Raw genomic sequence first — 22,703 nt, 5'->3', positions numbered from 1 at the left:
TTGTATAAAAAAAGCAATTTTTAGTTTATTTTCTGTAATAATTAGAGACAGGACAAAGCAGTCCTTATTTTTTATGATTCTTATTAAGGGATTAAGGCATGGGACAAATATGATTTAAAAATCCCCAGGTCTCAATCATTCCATTCCTATACTTCAAAAACCACAAAGAATAAAAAAATTACAATTTGACTCAGCAAACCTTTGTACTAAAAATTAATTCTAAGGTAATGTTCCCCTTTAATATGCAAACTTCCCATTGTTGCACAATTGTTATATGTCTGTCTACTCTATCACCTAAAATATAATTGTATTCATTTTCTAAGGGGTATTAGTGCTTTGCACAGTTTAGCAGCAGCTCTGAGCACTAACACCCATTGGGATTAATATTTCAGATAATGATTTTCCAAGTAAGAAATAAACTTTCCAGCACATAAAATGAATTGTAAAATAGGAAAGCATCTGTATATTTTTGAAGCTGTACCACTCTTTCAACTCCTCTTCTTCCTACCCCTAGTTCTGACAGTGGGTAATGCTGTATTCCAGGGAGTGGCTGCAGGTGCAGCGATAGGTTCAGTTTATAATTTGCGGTTTTAAACTGTATCTGTACTTGTAGAACTATGATATGGAACATTTGCTGCTCTCAGACAGACATGACAGACCATGTGAAGTATGTGGCCAAATGCACCTGTATGGTTAAAAGTTCCAGGGAAACTTTTTTCATCAGTTGTATTTTTAACCTGATTTTTATTCAATAAATGCTAGTTTGCCTTTTCTCATTCTGTTCACAGGAATGTAGGATTTCTCCTTTTCATATTTTTTTCCCCCTCTTTCTTCAAGTGGGTGTATATTCAAGGTTCTAGTGTAGGCTGTAGTATAATTAACGTGCTAAAATAAAAGTATAGGTTGCTATCTGCCATCATCTTAATTTAGGCGGCAGTAATAGCTGGTGGAAAGAGTTTAATATTGCAAGAGTAAAGTGGATTAACTAATACATTTCTGGCTTTTTAGAACACCATTCGGAAAGTTTTTTTTGTGTGTGTTATTTTGAATATAAGACACCCCCCTACACACACACAGTGATTTGATCACTTACCTGATACTCTGGCCCGGTGCTCTTGTTAGAAAACTGCACTGCCCTGGGGGACTTCTGTAGAAGCTGATCCACAGCAATCATCATGCTCTTTACGTGTTTTCCTCCGGGTGGGGGCAGGCATATAAAAAGTAGCATAAAAAGACGGCTTTCTTAAAGTTTGACTTTTTACACTACTGCATGTGTGCAGCAGAGTGAAGAAAGAAGAATCAGGAAAATGATAGCTCTGCGGTGCTCCTCCAGAAATACCCTGGGCCGGGGTAGATTTCTGCTAACAGGAGCACCAGCCAAGGGTATTAGTAAGTGATTACAATCCCTGTGGGGTACCTTACATTTGGCACCTCCTAGTGATAATAACCCTTTTCTTCTCCTTTAATAATATTTAAATTATTGCACATCTTACAACTTTACTGTAAAGCAATGCTTTCTCCTGTTTTACACAGGCAGTTACCCCACGTCTCAGAATCTTTTCCTTCCTGGAATTATCTTGAATATCCACTGTAAATTGCTAGTTTATGTTCCCTGATTTGCGTTATCCTTGGTTTAAAGGGCTACATAAACTTTATAGAGTGTTTCTCTCAGTCAAGAAGTCAAGGGGGCAAATTCACTAATCGCCGAAAATACGCTAGCGACGCCTTTGCCGCACTTTGCCAGGCAAAGTTTCGCCAGGGCGCTGCTAATTCACTAAAATCCAAAGTTGCGCTCAGGGAGGCGAAAGGTAGCGAAGTTGTGCAATCGTTAATTCGTCAAGCAAAGCAAAGTTACGCTAGCGATGCCTAATTTCCTTACGGCCCCAAGTTAAAGTAAAATGGACGTATATGTAGCAGCAAATACATTACACTACACAAGCCTGAGAAAGCTTCATAAAATAAAAGTTGTTTTTTTGCCCAACTAGGGGGGAAGGAGGATACCCCCCAAAAAATGTATGATCTTTTTCAGCCTATCACCCTTAAAAAAGTAAAAGACGCCAGTGTTTTTTGGGAATTAGAAAAAATTTCAACTTTTTTTGAAGCAAGCCTGTCTACTCTATTGTACTTCGCCTGGTGCTAAAAATGGCTCCAGTGTGATATAATAATATTCCTTTGAATTCTAGTTTACGGGATGATGACCGAATACGAATAGAGAGAATGGACAAAAGCCATTTTGAATACAGCCAAGCATTTCAGCTCGTCAGTGAGTTTTATGGACAAGAAACACAGAAATCAGCAGGTACAGTCCTAGAATATTTCTTTTTAACAGTAATAAATGTCCTCTATTTATATATATATATATATATATATATATATATATATATATATATATATATATATATATATATATATATATATATATATATATATATATATATTATGTAAAGGACAAATTGTGCATCACTCAAAGTGGACTAGCATCGAAGTGTTACAACTGGAAATTGGGGCCTACATGTTGCTGTAACTGTTAATACTTTAATAAGGAGATTTTGGCATAGACTGTGCCATCAAAAAACCCAGAATATTAGTCTTATTGGTTACCTAGCAACTGATGCAATGGGTAAAAGTGAGACTATAATATAGTGGAGGAGCACATAAAGTGCTAAGTGGAATAAGACACAGGATAAGTCAGTAATACTCAACCACATGTTTATAGATTTTACTTAGCTTAAACTGGCAGCATTCACTAACATATAGCCAAGGGTCAGAACCAAAGCTCAATGAAAAATATAGGCTATAAACCTTATGATTTGGGCTTCTTTAACAGTCCAGTTAACAGATGAGCAAGTGCAGTGCTAATGAGTAACAAGATCCAGGAAGGGGAGCTGCTGTGGATTTCTTTAAAGCCACTGATCATTAATCGTATTGGGCTAATAAACATTGGGGCAAGTACAGTTCAATATATAAAATCTTTTCTAGTCCTTTTTTAGCTGACATATTGGATTATATGATAAAAGGTGTAAATTTGGCTACAGTTCGAGTCACCTATAGCAGTCAATCAGCAGGTAGCATTTACTGGGCACCTGCAAACATCGTACTGGTTGCTATGGGTTATTGCATCTGGGCAAAAGCAAATGTTGTGCTTTTTTATGTCTCTTATTGCATATGGGGGTAAATATATAAATAGAAGAGAGTGCATGTCTGCCAGGTGTTCAATGAGGCATGTGGTGCAGAATTTCAGATGAAAGTCGTGCCAAAAACATACCAGGAATGATAAACAATATAAAATATGACTTTTAAACATTGGTTTTTGCCTGTAAAGCAAAAGACGATACTAGGACTTGTTAATATTTTGGTGATAGGTTTGCAGAAAGTCTTAGTATTAGGTGACAACTGAAGTTGACAGCTTTTTAACCTCAAATTTAAATATGCAGATATGGGTTTAGACTCTTTTTTTTTTTTTTTATTGAGCTGAATATTTTGTGGAGGATTCATTAATTGGCAGAGTACAGGAGCAATTGATTTGTTGCTTCCCTACAGACAAGGAAAAAATATCTGACAACAATCTGCTTATTTTTCCAATGAATTGAGCAGAAAGAACAATGGACTAAAATCACTAATATTTAGTAAAGGTATTGGACGAGTTATCCAGAGTGCTTTGGACCTGGGGTTTTCCAGATAAGGGATCTTTCTGTAATTTGGATCTAAACATTAATGAAACCTAATAAGGACTAATTATATCTTAGTTGGGATCAAGTTCAAGCTACTGTTTTATTACTACAGTGAGAAAGGAAATCATTTTTAAAACTCCAAATTATTTGATTAAAATGGAGTCAATGGGAAACAACAATGCTGTCTGGAACAGAGCTGCTGTATCACTGTTTGGAAAGAAAGTAATTCTCTAACTGACTAATCTGTACTAGAACTGAGTAAATATTTTTGTTTCTAAAGCTTATGAGGCATTATGTTCAGTGCAAATGGCAATACAGGTATGGGACCTGTTATTCAGAATGCTCAGGACCTGGGACTTTCCAGATAACCGATCTTTCTGTAGTTTGGAGTCTACTAGAAAATCCTGTAAACATTAAATAAACCCAATAGGCTGGTTTTGTTCCAATAAGGATTAATTATATCTTAGTTGGGATCAAGTACAAGCTACTGTTTTATTATTACAGAGAAAAAGGAAATCATTTTTAAAAATGTGGATTATTTGGATAAAATGGAGTCTATGGGAGGCATCCATTCCGTAATTTCGAAAGGGTTTCCGGATAACGGATCCCATACCTGTATTTGTTTTTCAACACTGTATGATACAGAAAATGATCAGGATGTATTGTGTGTTATTTTGATATCGCAAGCAAGTAGTTTATAGGTGGACCTATGATTTTTTAATAATTTGGCTCACAAAGTCCCACCATGACATTCCATTATTATCGCACGCATTATCATTGAAACCCAAGCTGTGACATGTGCAGTGTGAGCTGTGTGAAGCCAAAACATCAAACCAAGTTTGCTCCATCTGTATATGAGTTAATCTTTATATCCCAGTATGTTTTGTTGGCACTGAATTAACTTTTCTTTTATTAGGATATCTGTATCTCTTCACGCACATGTGACATGTATCAAAGCTGCAGGCAGTTTTTCATTCAGAGCCTTTGTTTCCCTTTAACATATAGGCATGAGTGATGTATAATCATAAAACTGGATCCACCCTTTAAAAGACATGTAACCCACCCCCACACACACACACACACACACAACTGTAATCAGTGAACAGCCTCTTTGAAGTGTTTAGATAACTGCCACTCTGGTTGTTAAAGGAGAAACAACCCCTTTGTTAAAAAAAACCCTACTCCCCACCTTACGTAGACCCCCTCTCCCTCCCCCCCCAGCCTAGAAGAAGACACGAAGACACGAAGACCCGGAAGATGGCTGAGATGAACTCCAATGCTGTGACTCTGCACCGAGGGGTAAGTAAAATGTTATGGGGGGGGCAGCTAGGCTGGGGGGGAGGGGGTTCTACGTGGGGTGGGGGATAAGGTTTTTTTTGGTCAAGGGTTTGTTTCTCCTTTAAAAGGTTAACAGGCTGCAGCACCCCCTTAATCACTTAGAATTCCTTCTCCTCCTCTAACCCACTCTGCCCCCTCCCTCAGATATTTACTTTGGCTGTTGGCTAATGAGCATGCTCAGTTCTTCTCAGCTCAGATTACTAAATACATCCTCCAGTCTAACAGCCAATGAAGAGATATCATTGCTGGTTCCCATATAAACTATAGCTGTCTATTTTTTTTCTCCTAACCACCTCTCCTGAGCTCATCTTAACCATTACAGTGCTCAACCCCAGCAGAACTTTTTATCAAAGTTTGTTGTGCTTGTGTAAACCTGCATTCTGCATTGCATAAACTTTACAGCATACATGTCCTGTGTCACTGATGATGTCTCAGACGGAAAATGGCCGCTGGATGAAAGCTTTTTGTTTTAGGAACATGTGATAGCACTGGCAAATGGAGGGGGTATATGCAGTACTAATGATGTGGCTTGGGTGGGGAATATATGCCCAATTTATGTACATGTCTGGAAAATGTAGGGTTTACATGTCCTTTAAAAGCCATTTAATAAAATTAATTATTTCCTTATAAGATTTCTTAGAATGGCTAATAGTCTCTTGACAAACTTTGCACCGTCCATGAAACAAGTATGTCTGGTTGCACTGTTCTGCAACCAGAAATGTTTGCATCTATGTGCTACTCTTATTAAAAACCCAGTTTTCTCATGTTTTATTTCTCTCTTTCCTGCTTAATTACTCCCTTTGAGATTCTAATTCTCTTAGAGAAAAATATCTGTAAGAGTTATGAAATGAAAAACCAAAGCACATTGTTTGAAGATAAATCAAAGGCAAATTTAATTATGTAAATGTGGTAATTCAACTCGAAATTTAGCTTCCTACATTAGGCTTGCATTTTGCATAAACCAGAGAGGTTCAGTGATTGTGCAGTTCCACCCTGTATAAGAAGCATTGCCCTTGCCATGGTCATTCGGGGCATATCAACAACAATGTTTTTTTGGCAGCTTTGTGTTCACTACACCTGTTGGGCCCTGTGTTCAACAATTGTGTTTACTGTGTGTATCTATGGATCTCTATCCATGTTCGCAGTTATCATGGGCTGATGTTGCTTAAAATCTGGAATCAGGGCTTCTATTCTCCTCTCAGGTTGTATTCGTCTGCCTCCAGAGGGTGCTTCTGTTTACCCGGGCTTTTTCCAGTGCCTCCACTCAGCTCTGGTGTGGCCCAGCCACAAAATGTCTTGAAATGCCCTTTCCCTTATTCTGTTGCAAGTTGCTTTGTCTTTCTGTGTTTCCAGGTGTGAATCTGTTCATAACAGAGAAGCAGAAATGTGAAGGAGAAATGATCTGAAGCTCTGTGGCATATTTTTCAATTCTCTGTCAAACTCCAAGTTTGTACGGAATGTATTGAGGAGCTTTTACTGATGCTTTTATTGATGGTTATTGTATTTTCAATAATCTGTAATTTGTTCCTTGTTGGCCCTCTGTCTAACTTATTCTTCTTGTTTTTGGTCAAATGGCTAAATCTTAAGGGCAATGACAGACAGGACATTTTATCACCCACGATTAGTCTTGGGTACAGTAGGCAGTAAAACTCCCCTTGTTTCCTCTCCAGCGGTTAACAAAGTACCCGTGCCACAATGTTTCCCCAGCATCATTTCCCATGTTAGCCGCTGGAGAGGAGACAAGGGATGTTTTGTTGCCCGATGTACCCAAAATTAATCGTGGGTGACAAAATGTCCTGTCTGTCATTGCCCTTATAATCTGGTATTCCTGTATCTCAGTCTGATGGTAGGACTTCTGAAGAGCTTTGAAAGAGGTGTCAAGAAATTTGTTTCTAAGACTTATCTTAGGAAAGTGTTCTCTAAGTCTAAATTTGAGTTGGACAGGGATGTGGTGTCAGAAATTTTGATTTAAATGAGAAGGAAAGGCTTGGTGCACTTGCGGTGCCAAATGTTAGGCCCCCCAAAGTGATAATATTGATTTACCTGAAACCCCGAGTCGGTGCTCCTATAAGCAGATAACTGCACCGGCCCGGGGTTATACCAGTGAGCACCACGGAGCGATCTTACATCTTCTTCCTTCTCGCGCGGCTGTGCATGCGCAGTAGAACGAAAAGCCGAACTATAACTAAAAAGTCGTCTATTTCGCATACGTTTGCCCTGGGAAATTTGAAGAAAGAAGAAGACAGAAGGAGATCGCTCCATGGTGCTCACTGGTAGAACCCCAGGCCGGTGCAGTTTTCTGCTGATAGGAGCACGGACCTGGGGTTTCAGGTCACAAATCTCCTCTTCTTCGGGGTGACTTATCTCCCCCAACTGCCTCCCGTCGGCTAGAATGTAAATTGCCGGCAGGAGGCAGTTTGGAAGAAGTACTAGTGACTTTTTCTTGTTGCTAAATAAACACAATAATTGGCCTTCTGACATGGTAACCTAGGACTGCTCTCCTGATGCAACTGTAGCCAGACTTTCTCATAAAACTAGTACCCCTTGGAGAATGCTACTTCATTTAGAGACTGATTAGATAAGAGAAAGGACAATCTATTTAAAAGGTTACTATGTTAAAGGAGAACTAAAGCATAAATAATGACGTAGGCTAGAAATGTTGTACATGATGTTTTGTGCTTCTGTACCAGCCCAAGGCAACCACAGCCCTTTAGCAGTAAAGATCTGTGTCTCCAAAGATGCCCCAGTAGCTCCCCATCTTATTTTTTGCTGATTCACTGCACATGCTCTGTGCTGCTGTCACTTACTGAGCTTAGGGAACAGAAATGTCGCAATATAAGGCTGATTAGTACTTAATATAGATATTACTTGCTATGTTAAGCTATGTTTTAAGTCTGTGATTACAACTTTTTATGAGGCTACGTTTCGAGCAATTTACATTGTGTAGTGCAGAAGATTTTCACTAGTGTGCACGGTGAGTGTAATTGGTGTTTTCTGTTTTGTCTGTGGGTGCCAGAAGATAGGGATGTTGGTCAGCACTTTTTCTCTCTTCCGGTTTTCTTTTTGCTCTTGAGTTGGGCAAAATTATTTTCAAGGTTACAGAGGTAAAATGTGCATTCTGATAGGTCTTCATCAAGTGTTATTCACTGCAGTGATTGTTAAAATTACTACCTATATGTCCCAGTTTTCTCTCTTTCCAAGGTATTTTCAAATTCTAGCACTTCTAGAGAGCAGGTGTTAGACTTTCTAAATAGAATGGTTGGCTTGTACCAAGAAATGGATTGGTCTTTGTCCAACTCAAGTCATTAGTAATTTGATAAATAAGAAAGATAGACGGTATGGCCCTCAGACTATCTTTGCTTCTCAGCTTAAGGCTGTAGTTTGGAGTTAATTTCTGGGTTCCATATTTTTTAAATGATTGATATTGCAAAGTTGCTTGAAATTGTAATGTTTACTTTTCAAAAAGCTTAAGTTATGTTTTTGTAGAGTTCCCCTTTAAATGATCATATTGGTAAAAGGCTATTTTACAATATCTTTAGTATTGTATACATTTATTTACATTAAATAATTTTCTAAAAGAGCATTTTATGAAACTTTAAATCTGTGAGTAAAAAAATACATTACTGTCAAAATAATAATTTATTCCCCCTCTGATGTGACATATTTTGTTATTATCAAGGGCTGTTTTATTTTTGCCCTTCCTTGTACATACAGACAAACTCAATACATACAGTAGGCCCTGAACTGAACAGAAATATTCTATCCGAGTTTCCACAGTCATTTATATGTATTTTTCCTTCAAATAAACGTCTCTGAAACTAAACCTCATTTTGTTTAATCAATACCGATTTTCAGGTTCTCAAAAGCTGACGGAAATCCTGACTTTCGATAAGTCTATCATTTGTTCGTTGGCTGCCACCATCAAATACCTCAAAGAATTTAATCTGGAAAAGATACTATATCACTCAGGGTAAGTGCACAACAGTAATAATGTATAACTGGCTAGATGAGAAATTCTCAGCAGAAATCCATTGCATCTCTGTATTTTGTGTTCCAGAGTTGGAGAGCCATGAACATATTAGTCTTTTCTTTCAACTTTGCATTGATTAGAATTCAAAACATCTGAACTTTTCTTCTGTCCTATTCCAATGTTGATGTGGTCTACAGTGCTCCAGAAAGCAGAGCATCTTGTAAATAATAAAGGCAAAGAGATGAGGGCAAGACACGTCCATGTTAATTGCCCTGCTGTACACTAAATTAAAAGCAAAAAAGGACGGAGTGTGACTGCAATTTTGGTCTAATTTCTACTGAGCATATATTTACAGTGTTGTAACTGATTAAGCTAATACGTAAAGGCAAAATAGGAATGTTCAAGCTTATAAAAGTAATGGCAAAAAAAAATCAAAATATATTGTTCAGCTGCTTGATTCAGTTTGGTGAGCCATTTTATAACAAGTTGAGGAAGTCAGTTACTCGAATAAGTTTCATTTTCTTATGTACAATTTTTTAGTGTGGGAAATAAATCACAAAATTAGGTTAAAGGAGGCTGGTCACTTATTGCAAAGTCCTACCAAAGCCACTTCTCGCAATATAGCCGATGACCCATTTTTTGAGTAGAGGCTGATTGTTCCAGCCCTTTTATTATTGCTGTATTTGTTGGTATTTTAGGTCATTGGTCATCCCAAGCTCAGAGAAGGGCCAGCAATAAAGGCTCAAGGCAGGCAAAACTTTGTGATGTCGCTGTGCTGAGAGCAGCAAATATGTTGGCATGTACATTATACCAACTTATAATTTTTTTTTGTGATCTGCATTTAGCCCATTTAAATTTACATTTTTCCATAGCAATTTTATTCAAATGTCCAGTAAAAATGAATGTTTACGGATGAATGGGACAACGCTGAAGAATTTGGAAATCTTACAAAACCAGGTACAGTTGTTCTATATGAAAGCTTCATTTATTATTTCTGCAATATCGTTAAACAAGTGTGTTTTGCAAGGCCATCTAATACTGAAATGGCAGGGTAACCCAGTTGTGAAAGATAATCTTGTACTCCAGCCAAACTCATAGACTCATCATACATCTGGATCAAATTAAATGAGATCTAGAACATGGGCCAGTCCGATATAACGTTTACCCTGCTCTGTGTAACATACTTGAGATATGGGATAAACTTTAAATATGCCACCTGGTGTTGAACATTCTGTTCCAAAGTGCTGTTTTAGCCTGTGGGGGACCTCCTACAACCTGTATGGTGGCAATTGGGGGAGTTTGGGAGATCGAAGGTCGAGGTTAAAAAAACTTTGAATCGAAGTACGACCGTACAATTCGAATTAGGCTGAATTCGGCCCACTTCGACCCCCAAAAAACTTCGACCTCCATTTGAATTCGAAGTTCGAAGTTTTTTTTAACTTCGACCTTTGATAAATATGCCCCTAAATGTTAATTCAAAGGTAAACAACCCCTTTAAGACAAGCTTGCCATTGTTCCCTGCATTCCAGCTGGGTAGAAAGTGATTTATAGTATAATATGATCATAAACATTTGATTGAAAAAATGATCCTGAGAGAACCTTACATTTGCTTTCAGTGCATAGTAATGTGGGTATATTGGTGTATTTGCTATTAGGCACAATCTTTGCTGATCCTGCTTTGTGTCTGACTTCATAAGCCTCTTAGAAATGACGTCACTTTAGTAAGTTATCACTGTAAGATCAGGGAAAGCAAATCCATAATACAGTGTGGCTGTAGCTTGAGTCTCTCACTGCTCATATGTACAGTATACTGTTCTGTAATGCTTTTATTGCAACTCAGATTCGGCCTTAGGTTTAAAATAAAGTTTTAATTTTAATGAGTAACTGCATATAGGGAACAGGTTTAAAGCATATATCAGGGTATCTTCTGCAATGGGCTTTACGCAGGAGCCTTACAGAGTTAAACAGTGGATAATCTGTGCTGACTGGAGAGCGGCACTCAGGGGAGATGATATAAATAAATCCCCAGGTAGCCTAACATAACAAATAGGAACTATGGTCTGCAATCAATTCCTTGGAAACCACTTGCACAAGGTGATTTATTAGCAGCATTAACTGAATTCAAAAAACAATCCTGTAACAGGAATCGTTGTTATGACAGAGTAGAATATGATAAAGATAGCAAAGCCCTGTGCAGCTTCCTGTAAATGATTATTATTATTATCATCCTTTATTGGTACAATGTCAGCATATTCTGCCGTGTAATGCACGGGGCTTATTGGCTTCACAGGGCCCTGTACTAAAAAAAAGATCCTGGTGCGATCCTATAGTAGATATGCGCTTGTGTGTGTACATTATTTTATGTATACAGGTATGGCACCTTTTATCCAGAATGCTTGGGACCTGGGGTTTTCCTTCCAATAAGGATTAATTATATTATAGTATATATATTATATATAAATATATTATATAATAATATTATATTATAGGATATATATTATAGTGTATTTATATATAGTGAATAAAGTACCCCCTCTTGTAAAATATAAGGATATTATAAGTTACCGAGGAGTTTCATGACCATATAAAAACACAGGTCATGGAACTCCTCGGTAACTTATAATATCCTCATATTTTGCAGCTGGGGGTACTTTATTTATTATAATACACAAGTTTCAGTGAGTCATGTGACAGAAATTACATCAGAACTCACAGTTTATAACTGATGACATCAGAACTCACCGTTTATAACTGATGACATCAGAACTCACCGTTTATAAGGATATAATTTACAAGATATTCATGGCTTTTGTGTATTACATATATATATATATATATATATATATATATATATATATATATATATATATATATATATATATATATATATATATAGTTTGGATCAATTACAAGGTACTGTTTTCTCATTACAAAAAAAATTTGGATTATTTGGATAAAATTGAGTCTATGGGAGGCGGCCCATCCATAATTCAGATCTTTCTGGATAACAGGTTTCCGGATAACAGATCCCATACCAGTAGGACTATAACGAACCCACCAATTGCTCTGCGCACCGAGGCTTCAAGTACAGACCAAAGTGAAAGGTGCATACGTGATTGAGAAAACATTAGGAATTCTGATAGCTGCCTATTTCATAACCAGTGTATCTTTGAATGAATCCTCCTGGGTGTCTATTTTTAGGTGATTTACTGCTGCTTTGCTTTTCCATACATCATTGGCGTTAGATTACCCTATGTGACATTATCCTAAAGGCATTCTGATTTAGACATCTCCTTTGAAATACAGGTGTTCATGCGCTGTAACAATAATACGTCATGTGAATGACAAACTGCCCCAGAGCCATTCTCTGAAGTGTCACCACATATAATTGCTTCTGCATCTTCCAGCTCCAGCCATCACCCCTGTCACACTGAATAAAACATAACCCATAGTAATTGTGCAAATCATTCAGACAGGCGTGTTAGAAACAAAGGTCTAAAGTCAAGCATCTGCCCAGCGTGATATGTTATTGTGCAGGTATAGGATCTATTATCCAGAATCCTTGGGACCTGGGATTTTCCAAATAGGGTATCTTTCCTTACCGTATATACTCGCGTATAAGCCGAGTTTTTCAGCACCCAAAATGTGCTGAAAAACTCAAACTCGGCTTATACGCGGGTCATACCTTTCCGCGGCCCCAGCAGGACTGCCTGTGACTGCCTGTGTCGCCGCCCGGAGCAGGTCCAGGAGCTCCGGGCGGCGCGTCCTTCCCTGCCGGCGTTCGCTTTCAAAATGGCGGCGCCCGTTTTACTGTGACAGAGGGAAGGACAGAGGGAAGAGCAGCAGACGTGAGTGCCGGGGTGGGGAGAGCGACGGGGTGGGGAGAGCGACAGATGGGGAGGGCAGGGGGGGGAAGTGGCAGAGGGAAGCAAACATGAAATGGGGGTGGCAGAGGGAAGCAAACATGAAATCCGGGCGGCGACACAGTCAGTCACAGACAGTAACAGGTACCTGCCCAGTGTCCCCCAATTGTTGCGGCCGGGTCACATTCACATTTTGAAATCTGACATGGGGCCCCTAGGCTTATACACGAGTCAATACATTTTTCCAGTTTTCTTAGGTAAATTAGGTACCTCGGCTTATACACGGGTCGGCTTATACACGAGTATATACGGTAATTCTGCTAAAAACATTGAAACATTACATAAACCCAACCAACAGTATGGATTTGTTCAGCTTAGTTACCATCAAGTACAATTTACTGTTTTATTATTACAGAGAAAAGGGAAATCATGGGAGATGGCCTTCCCATAATTCAGCAAATGGAAGAGAGTCGCACGACACCATATTTCTTGCAGATGGGGAGCTTACCCCTTTTATTTATCACTACCCGTGCATCAAGTTTCGTGGGGGGCTTTATCCTGATGAAGGGAGGGTGAAAAAAAACCCTGAAACGGTACATGGGTGGTGATAAATAAAAGGGGTAAGCTCCCCATCTGCAAGAAATATGGTGTCGTGCGACTCTGTTCCATTTGCTGTTACATATATGATTGACGTGTGGTGACCGTCTAGGGGGCTCTGCCCCACCAAGCAGGAATGACATAGGAAAGGCGACGAGCTGCGGAAATTTTCTATTTTGGACTTCCCGTAATTTAGAACTTTCAGAATAACGGATCTCAGACGTGTACAAGTGTTATGGACATATTCATAGAATGCATCAACCAACATATGCAACAGCCTGGCGTAGCACATTCATATGGCTTATGTGTCATCCTTCTAAATACATAATTGGTATTTCCACTTTAGACTTATTTGCCATTTCTACAAAATATTTTGCTCTACCTTATATCTGCTTCCTACCCTATTCCCTCTACTGGACAATTTACTTTGCTTGCCTGTTCCTTATAACAAAATCCACAGTGCTCAAGAACATAAGTAAGGTTCCATGTTCCCTTAAAGAAGAATTCAACCCTGGATTAAAAAAACCTGTACCCTCCACCCCAGGTAGACCTCCCTCCTCCCCCTAGGCTAACTACTAACCACCCCCCCCCCCCGGTGAAATGCCCCATACTTTATACTTACCCCTCGGTGCAGATCCTTCCAGCGGAGTTGCGCGCACCCATCCTCCGGCTCCTCTGTCAACTGACTGGGAATTTCCGTTTAATTCCGCAAATGCGCAGTTGTCGCAAACCGGCAAACTGCTCCAACTGTGCGTGCGCTGAAAATACCGATCTCCCAGTCAGCTTACAGAGCAGCCGGAAGATGGATGGGGTAATAATAATCCTATAGTATATAGGTGCTTGTGTGTGAACACTGTAATAGCAAAAAAACACCAAATACACAGTGCTCAAGAACATTACTAAGGTTCCATTGTAGAGTCAGATAGCAGTGGAATATGTTCTGTTATTTTGCTTTTTTGCAAAATGCATACGTTAATACGGTTCTCTAGCAGAATCCTTCATTGAAATCCATTTTTTAAAAGAGCAAACGGATGTTAGTTTCTCAGGTAGACTCAACCATGTGACTTGTGCTCTCTTTACTGCTGCACTGCAAGTTGCAGTGGTATCACCCCTCTCTTTTTCCCCAGCAGCCCACCAGCAGAACAATAGAAAGGTAACAAGATAATGACACCTGCATTGCTAATAATTCTCCCACGCCCCAACTAGTGGTTCATATGAGAACAGCACTCGATAGTAAAAATCCAGGTCTGGCTAACCCAAGTCGCAACTCCTTCAGTTACATTGGCTAGGTGAAACAATAGCCTATCTGAAAGCAGTGCCATTGTGAAGTGCTGGCTGTTTCTGAAATCACATGACCAGGCACAATGACTTGAAATGGCCGCCTACACACCAATATTACAACTAAAAATACATTTATTAGTTCAGTAATAGCATTTCAAATGGTAGAATGAATTACATAGTAACACTGTAACATAGTAAGTAAGGTTGAAAAAAGACACACGTCCATCAAGTTCAACCTTTTAGTCTTTTTTTTAGTTTGCCTAACTGCTAGTTGATCCAGAGGAAGGCAAAAAAAACCATCTGAAGCCTCTCCAATTTGCCTCAGAGGGGGAAAAAATTCCTTCCTGACTCAAAATGGCAGTCGGACTAGTGGATCAACTTGTACTATGAGCTATCTCCCATAACCCTGTATTCCATCATCTGCTAAAAAGCAATCCAACCACTTCTTAAAGCTATCTAATGTGTCAGCCTGTACAACTAATTCAGGGAGAGAATTCCACATCTTCACAGCTCTCACTGTAAAAAACCCCCTCCGAATATTTAGGCGGAACCTCTTTTCTTCTAATCGGAATGGGTGACCTTGTGTCAACTGGAAAGACCTACTCGTAAATAAAGCATTGGAGAGATTATTATATGATCCCCTTATATATTTATACATAGTTATCATATCACCCCATAAGCGCCTCTTCTCCAGCGTGAAGATCCCCAATTTGGCCAGTCTTTCCTCATAGCTAAGATTTTCCATACTTTTTACCAGCTTAATTGCCTGTCTCTGTACCCTCTCTAATACAATAATGTCCTGTTTGAGTTATGGAGACCAAAACTGTAAGGCATATTCTAGATGGGGCCTTACAAGTTCTCTATACAGTGGAAGAATGACCCCCCTCCTCCCGTGACTCTATGCCCCTTTTAATACAGCTCAAGACATTTTTTGCCCTAGATGCTGGTGATTGGCATTGCTTGCTACAGCCAAATCTACAAGGACTCCAAGGTCCTTTTCCATAATGAATTTGCCTAGTGCAGTCCCATTAAGGGTATAAGTGGCTTGGATATTTTTACATCCCAGGTGCATGACTTTACATTTATCAGCATTGAATCTCATTTTCCACTTTGCTGCCCAGATTGGCAGTTTGTCAAGATCGTGTTGCAAGGATGCCACATCCTGGATGGAATTAATTGTGCTGGATAGTTTAGTGTCATCTGCAAACACTGATACATTACTTACAAAACCCTCCCCTAAGTCATTAATGAACAAGTTAAATAAAAGTGGACCCAATACTGAGCCCTGAGGGACCCCCACTAAGAACCTTACTCCAAGTAGAGAATGTACCATTAGCAACCACCCTCTGTACCCAATCCTGTAGCCAGTTTCCTATACATGTGCAAACTACTTCATTAAGCCCAACAGACCTTCGTTTAGAAAGCAGTCGTTTGTGGGGCACAGTATCAAACGCTCTGCCAAAATCCAAATAGATCACATCTAATGCCCCCCCACTGTCCAGAATCTTACTTACCTCATCATAAAAAGCAATCCAATTTGTCTGACATGACCTATCCTTCATAAAGCCATGCTGATTGCTGCTCATAATGCCATTGACTAGGACAAAATTTTGAATGTGATCCCTTAACCAGCCTTCAAATAATTTGCCCACCACAGTCAAACTTACTGGCCTATAATTGCCAGGTGGAGATCGTAATCCCTTTTTTAATATTGGAATAACATCATCTTTTCTCCAATCCATAGGCACCATACCAGATGTAGGGGCTAGTCTAAAACTGAACTAAGCTCTCTTAGAACCCGGGGGTGTATGCCATCAGGCCCTGGAGCCTTGTTTACATAAATTTTTATTAAAGCTTTATGAATCATATGCTGAGTTAGCCACTGACTAGATTGAGCTGAGCCATTAGTGCAGCTATAAAGTGAGCCTGAGAACTCAGACTCCTCTATTGTATACACCGAAGAAAAGAACTGATTTAGCACATTTGCCTTTTCTGTATCTGTTACAACCACACCGATACTGTTATTTACTGGAGCAACACTCTGAACCTGCATCTTTTTACTATTAATATATTTAAAAAAACTTTTTAGGGTTAGTTTTCACCTCCACGATTGCTATAAGTTCTGGGTCATTTGAGATCACTAGATCCAGAATAGCATTTTTTCTGGTAGGCTCCTCAACAACCAGTGCCATAAAATTGTCATGTAACAAGTTTATAAACTTGTTCCCATTAACTGATCTGGCAGTACTGTTGCTACAGTCAATATCTGGGTAAATAAAATCCCCCATTATCATTACTTTACCCAAACTAGCAGCCTTTTCTATTTGCATTAGGAGCTTAGCCTCCTCCTCGTCACTTACATTACGGGGTCTATAGCATACGCCTACAATTAATTTGCTGGACTCTTTAAATTGCTGAAGAACTCCGCCCATAAGACTTCTGCCCCCTCATTTTTTAACAGACATACCCCTCCTCCTTTTCTATTGCCTCTGTCCCTCCGAAACAAAGTATAGCCACTGATATCAACTGCCCAGTCATGTGACTCATTCAGCCATGTTAAAGCACTGTGTATCTTGACAGCGCTATATAAATAAATGATGATGATGTTTCGGCCACACCAAACACATCATATTTTCCCTCCAGCACCTCTAGCTCTTCCATTTTACCAGTCAGACTCCTTGCATTTGCAAACATACATTTAATACTGGTACCATATTGAACATATGACATGTGGTCCTCCCTATCCTTAACAGTACCCCCAGCCAAATCTCCTCCCCCATTTTCCCTTTATTTGCCCACTATCTCAATTCAACGAGGGATGACCGAGCCACGAGGGGGGAGTTTACAACAGAAAGTGTGGGCAGCACGGAGGTGTGACTGCAGCCTCTTTGGATCAGTGAGTAAGAGGCGAGTCTACATACTTCTTTGTTAGGAGAGTGCACGCAGGAGCGTGGACACCTCTGCCTCTGTCAAAAGAAAGACCCAATTTCTTTCCTTCTATTTTGTACACATGGGCTTCTGTATCAGACGTCCTGTTTTCAGCTTAAACCTTATGGGCTAGGGCTTGAGCATGCTCAGTTTGCTCCTCTCTGTCTCCCTCCCTTCTCCCTGCTGTAATCTGAGCCCAGAGCTATGAGTGAGCAGGGATAAACTCAGGCAGGAAGTGATGTCACAACAAGCTAATATGGCAGCTGCTATCCTAAACAAACAGAGAGAGTTTCTAGAGCTATTTGCTTTATGGTAAAGCATTCTGCAGAATAAATATAGTTTTATAGCTTGCACTATTGTAGCTAATCTATTGGCAATAATCTGCTTTGGTAGCTTTCCTTCTCCTTCAAGGTTTACTAGCTACAGGCATGGGATCTGTTATCTGGAAACCAGTTATCCATACAGCTCCAAATTATGGGAAAGCATCTCTCTCATAGACTCCATTTTAAAAAATAATTCACATTTGGGAAACGTTTTTTTTTGTAATAATAAAACAGGAGCTTGTACTAAGGTATAATTAATTCTTATTGGAGGCAAAAGAGTGCTTTTGGGTATATTTAATTTTTTAGTAGATATGGTGATCTTAATTACAGAAAGATCCCTTATCTGGTCCCAAGCATTCTGGATAACAGGTTCCATACCTGTAGTACATTACCAATAAAGCTGAACTATTTTCTGGTTGATATTTTTATTGTAGTATAGAATAGTTTTGTTTTTTTTACATATGTATTTTCAAAGCCTTTTTGCACCTTAATATTTAGACGGACTTGAAGACTAAAGGGAGCTTGATATGGGTACTAGATCATACCAGAACATGCTTTGGGAGGAGAAAGATAAAGCAGTGGGTGACACAGCCACTTGTTAATACAAGGTATTTATTTCTTATACGTCTCAGCAAAATTATTAGAGTAAAACAATTCAACAATTTCATCTGTGTTGACATTCGTGTGAAGTGATATTGTTCTTCATATATATAACTATTCAATAAATGTGTGCTATAGAAAAAGTCATTTATAAATGAGGTGATGTAGTACAAGAGTGCACTTCTTTCATTTCCTTTTATTTTAAAAATTGCAATTATGGTACAGTATTGTGAAAATGCCGTGATTTCCTGCAGGCGACAAAGCACCCCAAGTGCCCTTAGCTCTCCTGAAGCAACTTTCATTGGCCAGGAGCACACCTTGCTAAAGCATTGATATGATTTCATAAAACTCACTTTAAGTAATGATCCAAGTTGTGAAGGCTTTATCTGGGTGTTTGTAAGCATTATTAATAATTGCTTCAAAAATAGTAAAAATACAAAAGATTAAAAGTTCTGTTCTTAAAGTGCATTTGTATTTCTTCTGTTACAGGGAGATCAATACCCGGTTAGAGGCTGTATCAGAAGTCTTATTATCAGAGAGCAGCGTTTTTTCTCAGATTCACGGCTATCTATCTAAACTGCCAGATTTGGAGAGGGGGATTTGCAGTATTTATCACAAGAAGGTAAGCTGGTCTAGAATAATGCAAATACAAAGAGGCGCAAGTGCGGTAAGATGAAAGGAGAGGAAGAATGGCTTAAAGAGAGAAATGGAGACCAATGGCCACACTCGCCCACAATAAAAAAATGGTGTCATTATTATGATCCACAGGTCACCATTACTTGGTGGCTCTTAGTACCACCCACTAATTCAGTGTACTATACCTTATTTAGCATGCATTGAGAAACGCAATTTATATTGTGACTGCTGTGCATACATGTAATTGTTTAATTTTCATCATCACAATAGAATCCCCATAAGCACATGCATGAATTATTTATTATAGCTAGTTCACCAAAGTACTGTTTAATTACATTGTATGTATCCTATGAAACTCTTCTATACTAATAGATGATTGTAAGTTTTGGTTGAAAAGGTACATGTTAAAAATTGACATAACAGAGCATTTCCCACTAATTTGTATCAGCAGTACATCAGTAAATCATTGCTGTCCAACTTCACATACCAAGAAAAAATCTCACAAGAAAAAAACGGATCAGCGCCTATGGCAACAAAGGGAAACCAGACAACAAAGCAGAAATTTGGTGTAGTACGTTCAAGTTATTCAAATGGCACCATGTCTTGGAAAAGAGAAATCTCTTGTGTTAGTTCCTCTTTAAGCCTGTTACTCCTCCAAACTTGTGAAAATAAACTTGTTCCAAAAGCCTCCACCAACTTTGGCTAAAGTACCTACTTACAAGATGGTAGTTTTACGTCTCTGCACAGCTCCTTTATGCTCCAATATAGGAATACAAAAATCCCATAGCGTAATACTGTTTTATTTATACAATTACAATTCTTTAAACATTACACTCACATTTATCTCCATGAGGATAGTCACCAAATGTAGGTTTCTAGCATGTTTCCCCAATTCAGTTCCAAGAGAATATTTTGCCGGTGTCTTTCTCTCCCTCGTGGTTCTCCCCTGACGTCACCTCCGCCTGACGTGTTTCGCTGAACCAATGAGCTTCCTCAGACGCATCATTGGTTCAGTGAAACGCATCAGGCGGAGGTGTCGTCACGATGAGCTAAAGGGGAGAACCACAAGGGAGAGAGAATCCGGCAAATTCTTTCCTTTTTTTTTCTCTTGGAACTGAATTGGGGAAACCTGCTAGAAACTTACATTTGGTGACTATCCTAGACTTTATTTTTTAACAACATAATTATTTTAATGTAATTAGCCCTTGGACATGCGGTAAAGGGACATAATTGGCCAATTACATGTAAAAAGTTGAGAGAATGTTGCAGGATTTGACGAGGAGCTAGATGGAGCCATAGGGGACTTCCGGTTCAGATTGATGGGGATGATATATTCAACGACCACAGTTAATGCTACCCATCAAACCCATCTTTCAATATGTACCGCTTATCATCTCCTCCCTAAGGCAACGATATAGTATAGCGGTTTTCTTTTTGATGAAAGTCCTGGCATTATTGCGTGATATTTTTCAGGAGGCAGTGTCTTTCTATGAAAGAGCATTATAAAATGGCAGATCCCTATTGCACTGCGTGATTCTGATAGGATTCTACTCACGCTATTTTTCTCTTAACCTCTATATCTGCTTCTAAAACATTGGACTTTGCATTTCCAAAAGTGTTTTTTTTTTTGTTTTTACAGTTTCACTTTACAAACTAGCTGCTGGACTCTTCCCATTGTAATAGGGCATTTTTTCTGAAATCAATTTTTGGTAGTGAATTCTGAAACTGTGATTTATTTATACATCCTTTATTCCTGGGGGTTTTTCTTGCTACATTTGAGAGAGAAAATCAAGGTAAAAGTAATTCGATGTATAGAAAGAAATACATTAACAGAACAGGTTGTTATAAGAAGAAGGAAATGAGAAGTGATACCAATTAAAACAAAGAATTATTTTATAAAAAAAAAAACCCTAAAAAAATAACTACTCATATTTTAGGAGTCCCAGAACTCCAGTTTCTAGTTTAATCACCACCTCTTTCTTGTTTATGGAAATATTTTCTCCAACATTTACTATGGCATCTAAAACAAATGGTAAAACTTACGAAAAAGCAAACAGGAAAAATGGGAAGCAACAAGATTCAAACATGAAATTTAAAATATTTCTGAAAAACTTTCCAGCCACGAAAAGCGATTTCACGATATTGAAAAAGTCTCCCAAATTCAGGATGAAACAATAGACTTTCAAACTAAGATAAATGTTATGGAGAAACAAACACAAAAGTTAAGATTGAGACTTCACAATCTGGAAAACGGATCAAGAAAGAATAATCTCATATATATAGGCATACCAAAATCTTATCAAAATGATCCTCTACATATTCTCATCTTCAAAACAATCCGTCAAAAATTAGAATGCTGCAATTTTAAGATAGTAAGATTGGTCCTCTCAAAGATTTACAACCTTCCAAACCAACAGTACTATTAGACAAGTACTTAGACTGAGAAAAAGATCCTTATATTCCAGGATTACTTTCTGCTGCTCACAAAAACGCATACAATTTTACAAAACATGTCAGGCTTAGATTAATCTTTATGTTAATTTTTATCTAATGTGCCTGTCTAGGCTAAAATCTTCTTGCCTTCTGGTGCTAGAGTCTTCAGTGACCCAAGAGTCTACCTTTGTGAACCAAACTGAGTTACTTAGTTCAGTTCTAAAGGTGCTATTGTTTCAAAAGACTGCATTTACTCAAAAGAACAAAAAATATAAAAAGCCTTGCCAATCTAAGTTTTCTAAAGACTTAAAATCTCCCCATTCTCTTTTCAAATCAAGATCTAAATCTCCCCATTGTTGTTTAATCAAATTCAATTGATAATATAATTTGGAATTTGCTTGTCTTGAATAATTGGTCCGTTTAATCAATGTATTCATTATCTATACTCCAATCCCAAAACTCAAATTATATAGGGTGGGCTCAAGATCTACCCTTTTGAATTTTTAAGTGCACCAGGCAAGGATGCCCCTTATCACCAATATTATTGTGTGTTTTATGGTAAAACTTAAATAAAATGTAAAATGGAGCCAAAGGGCCCAAATGAGGCACCCAAGGTCTCAACCCTTATACAGATGTAACTGGTACATAGTTCACTGCATGGTAGATTTCATTCTAAGGGTCATGGCACACAGGGTGCTTTGTTGCCCATGGGAATTTTTTGCACAATTCCCTAACTGTTCACAGATTTCAGCACAAATAATAAAATTGATAAGAAAAGTTCCACTGGTAGACCCCTATACCAGTAAAATGTACTTCCCCTATAGTACTAATGTTGGCTTAATTAATGTATTTTCTTTACAGTGTTCCACCCAGGAGTTCTTTCTGATTGTCAGCACTTTGTGCAACCTATGCAACAACATGGAAGCACTGATTCCTGCTATAAAATCCCAAGTAAAATCCCCCCTGCTACAATCAATTTTCATTGAAATCCCCCAGATACTGGAGTCAATGCACAAGTTTCTAAATGTCCTAAATGAAAACGCTGCTAGGTAAGTTTAGTGTA

General features: G+C 38.6%; 1 protein-coding gene across 2 annotated transcripts in view; it reads left to right on the top strand.

Annotated features, from left to right (window-relative positions):
- The window catches only part of msh3.L (mutS homolog 3 L homeolog), an 89,712-nt gene that overhangs the window by 27,569 nt on the left and 39,440 nt on the right, over positions 1 to 22,703 (top strand). For both annotated transcript variants that reach the window (XM_018264877.2, XM_018264867.2), the window contains 6 exons: positions 2,184 to 2,299; positions 8,865 to 8,979; positions 9,852 to 9,936; positions 18,470 to 18,579; positions 19,061 to 19,193; positions 22,502 to 22,689. In XM_018264877.2, the coding sequence (XP_018120366.1) occupies positions 2,184 to 2,299; positions 8,865 to 8,979; positions 9,852 to 9,936; positions 18,470 to 18,579; positions 19,061 to 19,193; positions 22,502 to 22,689 (747 nt within the window). The remainder of the gene's footprint in view (positions 1 to 2,183; positions 2,300 to 8,864; positions 8,980 to 9,851; positions 9,937 to 18,469; positions 18,580 to 19,060; positions 19,194 to 22,501; positions 22,690 to 22,703) is intronic.

This window comes from Xenopus laevis, chromosome 1L (assembly GCF_017654675.1).
Source record: "Xenopus laevis strain J_2021 chromosome 1L, Xenopus_laevis_v10.1, whole genome shotgun sequence".
NCBI classification, from domain to species: domain Eukaryota; kingdom Metazoa; phylum Chordata; class Amphibia; order Anura; family Pipidae; genus Xenopus; species Xenopus laevis.
The sequence above is the reverse complement of the archived record's forward strand: the minus strand, read 5'-3'. Positions and strand labels throughout refer to the sequence as shown.